Source organism: Penaeus japonicus, unplaced genomic scaffold (assembly GCF_977035675.1).
Source record: "Penaeus japonicus unplaced genomic scaffold, GWHDUDI00000001_assembly GWHDUDI00000010, whole genome shotgun sequence".
NCBI lineage: Eukaryota > Metazoa > Arthropoda > Malacostraca > Decapoda > Penaeidae > Penaeus > Penaeus japonicus.
Genome location: NW_028234412.1, coordinates 6735814 through 6748313, shown reverse-complemented (window position 1 = coordinate 6748313; position 12500 = coordinate 6735814). Strand labels below are relative to the sequence as shown.

At 47.0% G+C, this 12500-nt stretch overlaps 1 protein-coding gene across 2 annotated transcripts in view; it reads right to left on the bottom strand.

Moving 5' to 3' along the window:
- Positions 1-349: 349 nt before the first annotated feature.
- LOC122245537 (muscle-specific protein 300 kDa-like) overlaps positions 350-12500 on the bottom strand; it is a 70987-nt gene continuing 58836 nt past the window's right edge. Inside the window, exons 5-10 of one of the 2 annotated variants that reach the window (XM_086540534.1) lie at positions 7218-10259; positions 6865-7040; positions 5286-5457; positions 4531-5100; positions 4303-4382; positions 350-3912 (exon numbers count right to left, since the gene is read on the bottom strand). In XM_086540534.1, the coding sequence (XP_086396660.1) occupies positions 3681-3912; positions 4303-4382; positions 4531-5100; positions 5286-5457; positions 6865-7040; positions 7218-10259 (4272 nt within the window). In that variant the 3' untranslated portion in view covers positions 350-3680. The remainder of the gene's footprint in view (positions 3913-4302; positions 4383-4530; positions 5101-5285; positions 5458-6864; positions 7041-7217; positions 10260-12500) is intronic. The other variant, XM_086540535.1, reaches the window with a different exon arrangement.

The window sequence follows — 12500 nt, the reverse complement described above, 5'->3', positions numbered from 1 at the left end:
GATAACTCGTATAAATTCTGCATTTTATGTCTTATTTGTTTTCATATATGCTTTGTCATTCTTGGACTAATAGTATTCTATTGCAATGTTTTATTTTATCATTAATTGTGTTTGGTAATATAAACTAATCCAGTTTTATATTTGCAATATATTTCTTTCCTTTACCTTTGAAGCTTTCAAGAAATTAAATAACGAACTCCACATCTGCCACACATTCATAAAAAAAAAACAATCAAAACAATTACCAGAGAAGTAAAACACGAATGATTTTCAGAAAACAACATAGTAAAAAAAACAGAAAAGAAAGCACAATCGAGTATAAGGACCCCCCCTCAAAATAAAACACACATTTATAAGAACACGTATATTTGTATGAATAGAACTCACACCATGGTATAAACGACCGCCCTTAGCGCGTGCTCTGCTACAACACTGGCGAAAGAAAGCGATGCTATTGGATGGAAGTCCGACGCTGCTATTGGTTGGGAGTTGAAGCAGTTTTGATTAGCCAATGGCTGGGCAAAGCATTTTTTTTTAAACCATTTTTTTTTATATGTGAATATTATGAATTTTTTGTGATATATTTATTTTTTTGGTAGTATTTATTTTTATGTGTTTTGTTTTTTTATTTATTTTTTTTTGATTGGCTAGGCACTCGCGCTCTTGTTCCTATTGGCTGGTCACGTATCTATGGCACAAACTTCACAGCCTGCACAAACTAGGGACAATCTAGTTCAGGCACTATAGTTCAACTTTATGACCTTATCATATCGCCATGTATTTAAAATTAAAAAAAAAAAAAATGTTGAAAAAAAAAAAATCAATAACGAGAGAGAACAAACAAACATTCTTTCCTTCGCCAGCCATACCAAAAAATGATTATTATCTGCATCAAGAAGCTTCCAAAGCGAATAAGCTTATAGACCCTAGACTAGAAGAATAAGAATGAGAATAAGAATAAGAAGAAAATAATAATAGTAGAATAATAAAAACAAGAACATACTGACAAAAATTTAATACACGAGGGATCAGTTTTTTTTGACAAGTGTATCATCTGAAACTTGGTATCAATAACACCACCGCGGACCAATCAAGTGTCGAGAAAAAAAAAAAAAACGGAACACAGTGTCAGAGAGATGGAGCCAACAGCCTTCCTATATATATATTTTCTTCATCATTTTCATGTATATACACCTACGCGTCCCTGTACTTCCGCGACAAAGCCAAGGAAAATCCACGTAGGCACAAACCCATAACGGGAATGTATTTTTTTTCTTCTAGTGTCCTGCGTTTTTTTGTGTGTGTTTTTTTTATTTGGCTGTCAAACTAACCATCACCTCCTGAAAAACGGAAGGTTAAGTTCCACGTTAACCGTCCATTCCAAACTGCATCAGTAATTTCTCTTCCTGGACTGGTCTCCGGTGGTGAAACAAACAGACACAGAGGAAGAGATAACGAGGAAAAAGGGAAAAGAAACGAAGAGAAGAGAGAGATAGAGAGAAATAAAAAAAAACTGGGCCAGGAAATGGGGGAAGAGAAATAGGAGGGGGAAAAGAAAAGAAAAGAAAAGAAAAGAAAAGAAAGGGAAAAGAAAAAGGGAAAGAGGAAAGGTGTGAGATATCAGAAACAATAATGAGGAGGGGGAAAAAGGTGTATGTACAAGGAAAGGAATGAAAGAGGGAGAGGAAAGAGGGATTAGAAAAAAAAAGGGGGAGAAGGGTGATATATTTCAGCCACGTCAGATTTAAAAATCATTGCTAAGTACATTTGATGAAAATAATCACTTCTATCCTCGTGAATTACAATATACCTAAAAAAAAGATCAAATTCCAAATATCAAATATGCCTAAACCATAAACCTTACAGCAAAAGAGCTCCATTAGTGGGCAAGGAGCATTAACACTTATCACAAATGACTGATAAAAGATTTATACACCTAAATAAGTTTGGGGGAGGGGGGGGGGGTAGTCTAACAACGAGACAAACCCCTTAGTCGTCATCGGCAGTTAACTGTGATCTACAGGGATGTAAAGAAACAACAAAAAACAAAAAAATAAAAACAAAAATAAATAAATATCACCTATAGTTAACATAACAATACAGCCTTAAGATGACTTAATTAAATGACTCCTATAAGATATTATCACTTTTCGTTCATTATTTTTTCTCTCATTAATCCTTCTTAAAATTAATAATAAAAACCAACTCTTCAACCTGAGTCCATCGAATTATTCACAATTCAAAATTCAAATTGAGAGAGAAACTAAGACAAAACAAAACAAAAAAAGAGCAAAGATCCAAATGAACACACAATAATATCTTCTCTCAGTAAAGAAATAAAAAATCTGTTTCTTGTATTTTCTTTTTTTTTCTTCCTTCCGGTAAATAAAAGTCCTCTCTTTGTTTCTTTCAGGTCATTGTAAAAATTCATATAGCACCTAAACACCAGTACCACAATCTGCCTTTCCAAAAAAATCACCATATACAGTATAGATAGATGGTAGCACCAGGTTTTTTTTCTTTTTTTTTTTGTCCGTACTTGGGTAGTCAGGTTTAATAAACGTCTTTGTAGTGTGTGGCTGACAGATCTTCAGGCGTGTGTGTGTTTTTTTTTTCTTCTTTTTCTTCTTTGAATTCTTTCAATATATCTCTTGGGTGTGTGTGTTTATTTTCCACACGCTTTTGTTCAACTCCTCTCTTGAATATACGCAAACACACACACACACACACACACTTACGCGCGCGCACATCTATGTCCATATATTTAAGAGAAAGTAAGAAAGAAATGAGACGCGAGTGTTGACGTAAGAACGAGAGGAAGAAGAGAAGTTGAGAAACATCGAGAGTAGGGGGGGGGGGAAAGGCAAAAGTTTTTTTTTTCATTTCTAACGAGTTGAAGACATATCAGTCACAGCCAAGGGGGATAAAAAGGTAATTTCACTACATTAAGCATTTCCTTGACTATATATAACAACAAACAGCGTTTACATCCTTAACCTGGGCGAAAATAATATCATTCAAAAAATAAAAGAGATGAAGCTTTGTTGACAGGGTTCTTCATCACCAATTAAGAACGGCGGGCACTTACATAAGGAACTTTTTGAACCATCACATCACCATTAAAATATCATATATATATATTTCAATCATTAAAAAAATCAACAGCTTTATCGTGTGCTTTTAATTTACAAAACTGAATAAACCTAAACGAAAAACAAACAAACAGCATAAAAACATTTTTTTTTCTCTCTTCCAGTTCCACTAAACTAATCAATGTTGCATTTGTTAGCTGAACATTAGAATATATATATATATATTTGTTTATTCATATATTTACCTATATATATATTTACGCAGTTTTATTTTTCCTTCACTTAAAACAGGTACGTTTTACCTACGATAAAACACAATCGAAATCGTCGAAAACACTTGGGTCATCATGTCCTCAAGGGGTTGTGTGTGAGACGCGTTTTGGTTCGGGGAGCGAGAGAGAGAGAGGCCGTGCAGCTCTCACGAAGAGTCAGAGCCCGGAGGAAGACGAGAACGCCCCGCGCCCTCGGAGGAGGTGTGTCGAGGAGGAGCAGGAGGAGGAGCAGGAGGAGGAGGAGGACGAGGACGAGTAGCTGAAGAGATGAAGGGGGAGACGGGACCTTAGAGGGACGACCTCGAGGAGGGCGATCTTAGAAGGGCGGAGGGCCGTTGGGGTATCTGAGCATCGGGTCGAGGCTTCGTGCGAAGTTGTTGGCCATGTTGCAGGCGTAGTCGTCTTCAGAGGTGGGCACGAGCGACGCCACTCCGAGCATGAGCAGCATCAGGGCCTGGATGGGAAGGGCGGCTCGCATCACGCGTCCGAAGAACCTGTACGAGCGCCTCACCACGCCCTCGTCGCCGCCCTCCGCGCCCAAGCCGTCACTGCGAGAACGGGGGAAGAGGAACGTGGTTTTATTCATTTATTCATTTTTTTTTTATGGGGGCGTGGTATTTCTTCGTGATTTGATGCTTAATGGGATAGAATGGCCCGTTTTCAAAAATAAATTCTAAAAATTAATTACTGAAATATATTTAGTCCAATTTGGTGTGACAGGTTATCTACGCATTCAAGTGGAAACAATAAGGTACTTCAGCAAAAAACAAAAGCCACTGAAGTAAACCGAAAGTGAACTTGGAAATCTTTTAATAAAAAGTAAAAATAAAAGAAAAAACTACAAAATCATCTACTGAACCAAACTTGAGGAAGAATGCTCTAAGAACTGAAAAGAATCGAAGGTGCTCGACATGTTCCCACGGCCGAGTTGTACGTACTGCACATCGGAATGGAAGCTGGCAGTCAGGGAGCTGGGTGAAGTTGGCCGCGAGAAAGAGAACTCGGCAGACTCGTACAGCTGTAAATAAAAAGACAGTGTGCATTTGAGGTGCTACGTGCAACGGTGCAGTCTCCTACGGCCGGATCTCATGCAAGTTCCGACCATGATATAGAATGAACATATATGCCCAATTTCCGTGTTGGGGACGTCGGTCAGCCCTACTCACCCCCGACGACGCCAGGGACGCCAGCGAGCTGGTGAAGTCCTGGCCGAGGAGCTGCGACAGCTGGGTCAGCTGCTGCGAGCACAGCTGGAGCAGCAGCTGCAGGCGGCGCGAGAGGAGGGCCAGGCGCTCGCGCACGGCCGCGCACTGGTCGTCCTGCTGCGTGGTGAGCAGGTGCTGCGCAGCCTCGTGCAGCGAGGCCACACGGGGCTCGCAGCGCTCCACCTCAGCCCGCACGTCCAGAACGCGGCCAGCGCGCTCGCGCAGGGCGGCCTCCTCCGTCTCCTCCTCCGCCGCCATCCTGTGCAGGCTCTCCTCCGTGGTGTCCGTCCACGCCAGCAGGTCCGAGATGGTGGAGTGGAACTCGGCGTTGCCCATGAGCGCCGTCTGCAGCTTGGCCTGCCACACGGACGCGGCAGCGCACACGGCCTCCCAGCGCTGGTTAGCGGCGGTGAGGCGGTCCCGCACGCGCGCGGCACGGCGCTCGTCGCGGGTGTGCTCGGCCAGGTGCTTGCCGATGATGTTCAGCGACATGATCACCGACTTGTGGCCGTCCAGGTCCATCAGGAACTCCTGCGAGACGGAAAGCGTTGTCACATGTTGCGCCGGAGGGAGACGGAGGCGGTTATACACATGGATATATACAGCAATGTCACACGATAAACACTAGCCTAGGAACAACACTCAGCCGTGACTACACCTAGAGGAACCTATACTATTCGTCCTCACCCCATCAGCCTCTGTACAGTCCAACCTACCCTGTGGTCCTGGGCGACCTCCTCCAGCTGCTCCATGGGCGTGGGCGGGCTGTGCTGCGTGGTCTGCGTGGCCTCGGCGTGGCTGAGCCATTGTTCGAGGCGCCACATGTCGTTCTCGAACTGCTGCCAATTGCGTCTGCAACACAGCGGGCACGTCAGGGAAGACGTCTCGCTGTAAGCAAACACATGCGCATGCGTGGTGAGCTACGGCTACTGCAGGATCCGCGTTGCTTACCAGGGCTACCTCACACCCAAGGCTAGCGGCGCGGCGGGGGGACCGCCCGCCCGCCCGCGCCTTCCTACGCTACTGTAGGGCTACTGGGCTACCTCTTACGTTGTGTGTGTGTGTGTGTGTGTGTGTGTGTGTGTGTGTGTGTGTGTGTGTGTGTGTGTGTGTGTGTGTGTGTGTGTGTGTGTGTGTGTGTAAATGAGTGAGTGAGTTTGTGTGTATATATGTATGTGTGTGTGTGTGTGTGTGTGTGTGTGTGTGTGTGTGTGTGTGTGTGTGTGTGTGTGTGTGTGTGTGTGTGTCTGCGTGTGTGTGTGTGAATGCGTACAAATATGCGTATGCGCCAATGCGTGTACATGTTGTACATATATACATAAAAATCATAAATGCAAATAGTGAGCTCATCTTCAGAAAAAAAAAAGAAATAGAATTAAAGTAAATGGAATTGGAATCACCGCCTTGACTTGGTGGTTCTCTACCAAGTGTTCCGTGTAGGGGATTTTATGGTGACGTGGAAACTGAAGTAGGGACACTAAACACTGTAACTGGGTCAGTGTAATTTGGCGTAATTTAGCAGAGGTGAAGTATCGCACAATACAACGATAAATTGTATACATATAATCAAATAGATGTTTATATCATCAAACAATCCCTTGAGGTGAAGTGTACCATAATTCTCTAGCTTAACATACTATTTATATCCTAAGACACACAGATATATAGCAATAGGTATAGACTATCATTCTTGCTTATATATATTAATCACTCTTATTTACACACACACACTAGCGTAAATATAGATCTCTACAAAACACATCAATTAAACTACAAGGGAACAATCGGTTCCAATGGACTAGTTCCGTCGAGAAACATCTACAACAAATGACTAGCACACATTCTACATCACAACTATGTACTACAACAACAACAAAAGACGCTACAGTAATTATCACACGGAGACTACCATCATGTTTCATCTATTTATCTTTTCTTCTTCAACTACTTCATGCCATTAAACTCCTCATAAAAGCAGTTTCGATCAAACTGGAGAACACAAGCAAAGCCTTCAAGCTTGCTTTCAGCCACACGAGATAATCGATTAAATGATTCTAATTTTGATATGGAGAAGGGAAGTTGGAAGGAGTCGCGGTCCAAGTGACCAACAAAAAAGACACATGACGTAACAAAACAAGATGAAGAACAAAAAAAAGAGCATTTTTCATGAACTGCAAGAACTGAAGGAGCATCCTCAAGAACACATATATTCAGCAAATTGAACATGAGACAAGTATTAATGCACTTGTTAATACCACGGACATTGTAGAGAGGGTTATCAGTAAAGAATATTACCTATTCTCCTTCAGCCTCTGTTGCTTGGCCTGCGAGAGGAGTTCCAGTTGCGTAAACTCCTCGAGGACGAGCTCGATCTCCGGATGGAGTTCCCTGGCCTCGGCGTCGTCGCCTGTGTGCTGCTTGAGGGAACTCAGGAGGTCCACGGAAGACCGGCAGCCGGCCAACTGCTTGGACTGAGGGGTACGGAAGGGTTGGGCTCAATGTGCATTTATCTTAAAATATTTATAAATTTCTAAAAATGATGAGTATATTGGTTACACAGTGATTTGAATAATACATTAATTATAAGTCCATTACCATTTTTTTCTTTTTTTTTCTTTTTGTTTCTGAGAATGAAAAGTTCTACTTACGAAGGAGTAATATGTCTTGTCGACTTCAGCTCCCTGTGGTGTGGGGCACTTCAGCGCCTCCTCCAGCTGCCTGAGCAATCTCTTGCTCTCCTCCAGCGCCGCCTTCATCTCCATGGCCAGAGACCTTCCGCCGACGGCCCCGATGAGCGAGACGTCGGTGGCGGTGAAGGTGGTCTCCAGGTCGGTGTCTGCGGCCAGAGGAACCCGGTAGTCGTCCTCCCCTTCAAGCTCCTGCTGCTCCCCGACTGGGCGCTCCTCGGAGAGCCTGGTGGCAGTGGCGTTGGTGATCTGGGTGGTGATCTCCACGTCGATGGCGTCCTGCATGCTCAGGAGGCGTCTGTGCAGGTGTTTCCTAATGATCCAGTACTCCTCGAGGCTCTCCTCGATTATCAGGCAATCCGTGTAAAAACTTCGCTGGTAGAGGTAGGCGATCATGGCATCGAAGTTCCTAAGGTCCTCCTCGTGCCTCTCGTACTCGGCTACGAGCTCCAGCAAGGACTTCTTCTTCTGCTCCAGGTCCGAGTGCATCTGGTTGTCGTATTCGGACACCTTGAGGTCGAAGTCGTTGAGCCAGCCCAAGAGGCTGTCTCTCGTGCTGATGAAGTCCTCGTACACCCTGCCGCTGTATCTCAGCCGCCGCAAGATGACGGTGATGTGGTAGTTGAGGGTGTGGAACCTGGCGTTCGAGGTCTTGACCTTCGTGCGGATCTCGTTCTGCTGGTCGAGTCTGTTCTCCCTGCCGTAGGGGCGCGCCAGGACCCGGTACTTCTGGTTGAGCTGTTCGTACTGCAGCGTCTGGTCGTGTATGAGCGGCTGCAGCTCGTGTACCTGGGCTATTCGCTCCTCCAGGCTGGCGTAGGTCACTATCGTCGAGGAGGCAGTGATGTTGCTCATCCTCGCTTCCATGCTGGTCAGCCACGTCTCAAAGGCAGTGTTCACAGCTATCAGCTCCTGCCACATTTTCCATGTCTTCTGAATGAATACTTTCCTCTCGGCAGATCGGGTGCAAATATCTCCCCATCTTCTCTCCAGATTATGGTGGGCTTCCTGCAACGAGTCTGTGTCGCCATTGGCGTCAAACTCGGTGCAGTCGCGAATGACCATATCGCAGAGATTCAGGACGGAGGATATTGTTCCGCTCTGCTTCTCAATCTCCTTACGCACCTCCTCCTCCGCCTCTAGCAGGCGGTCTATTTCCTTCTTGGAGCTGTTCTGGAACACCACGGGACTTGAGAGCTTCTTCTCGATCAGGAAGAGCCACTCCTTCAACTCGGCGAGAGTGACTTCGGCCTTGTTGATGGTCGTGACGATGTCCTGCAGCTTCTGCTTCCTGTTGGTGCACTTGTCGTGGATGTGCTTCCAGGTGGCCTCGATGTTCTGCATCTTGTTCTTGAGGTCCGAGGCCTGGTCCTCGGTGCTGCAGGAGAGGAGCTCTTCGCCCTCCGAGATCAACCACAACTTCTCAATGCTCTTCGTGTTGATGTCCTCCTGGTAATCGTGTTCGAGCTTCCTAATGAGGGTGTCGATGTACTGCTCCGACCCGCCGTCGATCTTGGCCTCCATGTCCTTGGCCCACGCGAGGAACTGCTGGTACCGGGTGTCGTACAGCTGCCACAGTTCCAGCTTGTCCTCCAGGGTGCTGATCCTCAGCCTGTACTGGTGGAGCAGCTCGGCCTGCAGCTGAGTCACCCTCCACATACGCTGCGTGACCAGGCGGAGGTCGGACGGGGTCAGGGAATCCACCATTTCCTCTCGTGTAGTTCTGAGCAGCGACAGGTCACCGCTGAGGGCTTCAAGGGATGCCGTTGTCTCGTTGTATTTCTTGATGGTCTCCTGCACACTGCTGAAGTCCGAGGGCAGGTCAGCCGAGAGGCCGGCCTGCATCTCGCTCAAGATGGTTTGCAGCTTGGTGTAGTTCTCCTCGTAGCGCCGCCACAGGTCGGAGCTGCGGCTGAGGTAGCCGAGCCAAGTCTCCACGCCGGCGCGCATGTTGGTGACGCGCTGCTGCAGAGACGCCAGCTCAGCCTTGAGGATCGAGTGGATGCTGGGGTCGCACGACGCCACCAACTGCTGGCACAACTTGGCCACGTCCTCCACCTGCTCCTCGCCGCGGGTCAGCTGCTCAAGCAGAGACTGCAGGCGAATGATGATCTTGTCGAGGCGTCGCCGGGCAACCTGGCGCAGCTGCAGCCCCTGCTTCTCCTGCTCGAGGGCGAGGATCCAGGTCTGCAGCTGAGCCACCTTGACCCGGTACGTCTCCCACGTGGTGATGGTCCTCAGGAGCACCTGCTCGCGCTCCGTCACGGTGGTCAGGACGGTCTTGTGGCGCAGGATCAGCTCCCGGAGGCGGCCCTGCAGGTCCTTGATCCTGGGGGGCGCATCCTCCTGCTGAGCCTGCTCCTGCAGCGTGGTGAGCACGTTGGTCTGCGTGGTGAGGATGGAGCGGTGCACCTGGCACAGGCGGGAGGCCTCGTGCAGGCCCTCGCGCGAGGCCGGCGCCGGCGCCGACATCTCGGCCTCCACACTCTCGACGTACTGGCGCCAGGTGGTGAGCGCGGCGGCCAGCTGCTCGTCGTCGCCACCGAGACCCGCCACCACCTGTTCGTAGCGCGTGTGCGTGTCGCGCACGGCCGTCTGCCAGGCCTTCACCACCTGCGCGGGCCCCGCCTCCAGCATGGGCCCGCCCGAAGTGCCCAGCGCAACCAGCTGGTCCTTCAGCTGGGTGGCGCGCACGGCGGCCTCATCCACGGGCGGCTCGGGAAGCGCAAGTAGCGTGTGCGCCCCGTTGATGCCCTCCTCCAGCTGTTTGAGGGCCTGCTCCTCCTTCTGCTGTTGTTCCTGGTCCGCCTGTAGGCTCAGGTTGTTGCTGAGCTGCGTGATGGCCTCCGTCAGGTTGGTGATCCTGAAGCCGAGGCGCTCGACCTCCGCCACGAGCGGGGTGTCCCGAGCGGCGTCCTCTGCCACGTGCAGCTGGATCTGGCGCGCGAGCTGACGCAGCTCCGTCACGCGCTCGCCCGACCACGCCGCCTCGCCCACCAGCACCTGCCAAGGAGAAGCGAACGCGTTAAAACCAAAAGGAATCATACGCAAAAATCTTTCTTTTCGTAACATCTCTCCACAAAAGGAGACATTTTTTTTCAGATTAAGCGTATAGTAAGTAAAAATACTGACTATTACAAATGGGAAAATAGCTTAAAACCTCCACATCCTATTAGCTTGCACATCCAATCCTATTATCCAGAGACCGGTGTCAAGCAAAAGATTGAATAGACTCCCTTTATCAATTCAAAAATAAAATTGATGATAGATCGGAGTCATTTAAAAGAGGAAAGATAAATGATAACGTTTCTGTGTGTGTGTGTGTGTGTGTGTGTGGGTGTGCGTGTGTGTGTGTGTGTGTGTGTGTGGGTGCGTGTGTGTGTGCATTTTCTGTTCTTGTGTGTACGTACGGGCATGTACGCATGTAAGTATACACGCATGATTATGAACGCACATACTCATACTCATAAGTGAAGGAAACAAATCGAAAAAAAGAAGATTAAAAAGAAAAAATAATGCCGATAAAAAAAGGAGCTTGATTCAAAGGATTTGTCGTCGACGCGGCTGTGCTTTATCGTCCTTTGATCGCGTCTTAGCTTTATCGTATCTTATCTCATTCCTGAAAGGCGGAGATACGGGGAGAAGGAAATTCTGGGATGCCTTGGAATATAAGAATTTAAGAGGAAGAAGAAGAAGAAGGAGTAGGAGGAGGAAGAAGAAAGAGAATATGAAAAAAAGAGAATACGAAACAGAACTTAATGACGATGACGAAGAGAATTAGAGAAGAGGACAAAATAAATAAAGTGTGAATAGAAAAGAGAAAGAAAATCATCCACCCCCCCCCCAAAAAAAAAAAAAAAAAAAAAAAAAAAAAGAAAAAGACCCCCCTCCCAAAAAAAAAAAAAAAAAGACACAGAACGAAGAAGAATAAGACAATAAGAAAGAAGAAAGAATAACAATAATGATAATAATGAGAAGAGAATAACCTTGAAGCGGCGAGTGGAAGAGGGCCAAGAGGCTTATCCTGAAGGAGAGTGAAGGATGGGATGAAGACTTTTGTTTGGGGAACTGAAGGAGATCCGTGGGATGGAAAGGCTGAAGTGGTTGGGATAAATATGAGGCAGTGTGAGAGAGAGAGAGAGAGAGAGAGAGAGAGAGAGAGAGAGAGAGAGAGAGAGAGAGGGAGGGGGGGAAGACAGACATACAGACAGAGAGAGAGAGAAAGGGAGAGCAAAAGAGAGTGATGATGCGAGATAGGGGAAGAGAAAGGGAGTCAGGGGGGTAGATGGGGGGAGAAAGAGAGATATATATAGAGAGAGGGAGAGAGAGAAAGACCAACAGGTATGCACTGACACAACAATTAAAAAGAGGATAAAAATAGTATCACGTCACGCCCTATTCAATGAATACAAAGAAAACAAACACGAGGATGTGCGACAAGAGGGCGATGGCGGCGGCGAAGGAGGAGGAGGAGGAGGAGGAGGAGGAGGAGGAGGAGGAGGAGAAGGAAGAGGAGGAGGAAGAAAAGGAGGAGGAGGAAGAGAAGGAAGAAAAGGAGGAGGAGGAGAAGGAGGAGGAAGAAAAGGAGGAGGAGGAGGAGGAGGAGGAGGAGGAGGACTAAGAAGAGGAAGGAATGGAGAATAGCAAGGATAAGAAGGAGGGAATGGAAAAGAAAAAATAGTGAGAGAATAGAAGGAAGGACGAAAAGGAAGAAGGAAAGCAGGAAGGACGACAAGAATAAGAATAAGAATAAGAATAAGAATAAGAAGAGGGAGGGGGCCAACGCGGACAGGAAGCACGCGAGCACTCAGGAAGGAATTCAAAAGAAAAACAACACGCCGAGGGAGGAAGCGGGAAGTGACGTCACGCACCAAAACAAGTAGGAACGGGAGCGAAGAGGAAGACCAAAGGAAGAACAAAGAACAAACTAATTCACGAAGAAGAAAACAATAGCTCGAAAGAATATTAAAAACAAAAGGTCGAAAAAAATATAAAAAGAAAAACACAAAATAAGAGAAACGGAGAGAAAAGAAGAATGGATAGTGTTTCCTTACGGGGACTCTAAGCCGACTTACAGGAACGGAGAAAGAGTAAGAAGATCTAGGGATGGGGGTGGGGGTAGAGGGGTAGGGGGATATATAAGAGGGGACTACAAACAATAGGGGGTGTAGAGAGAAGGGGAAGAGGGAAGAGGGAAGAAGGAAGTAGAAGGGGAAGAGGGGGGTAAGGGGGGTTAGGGGGGTT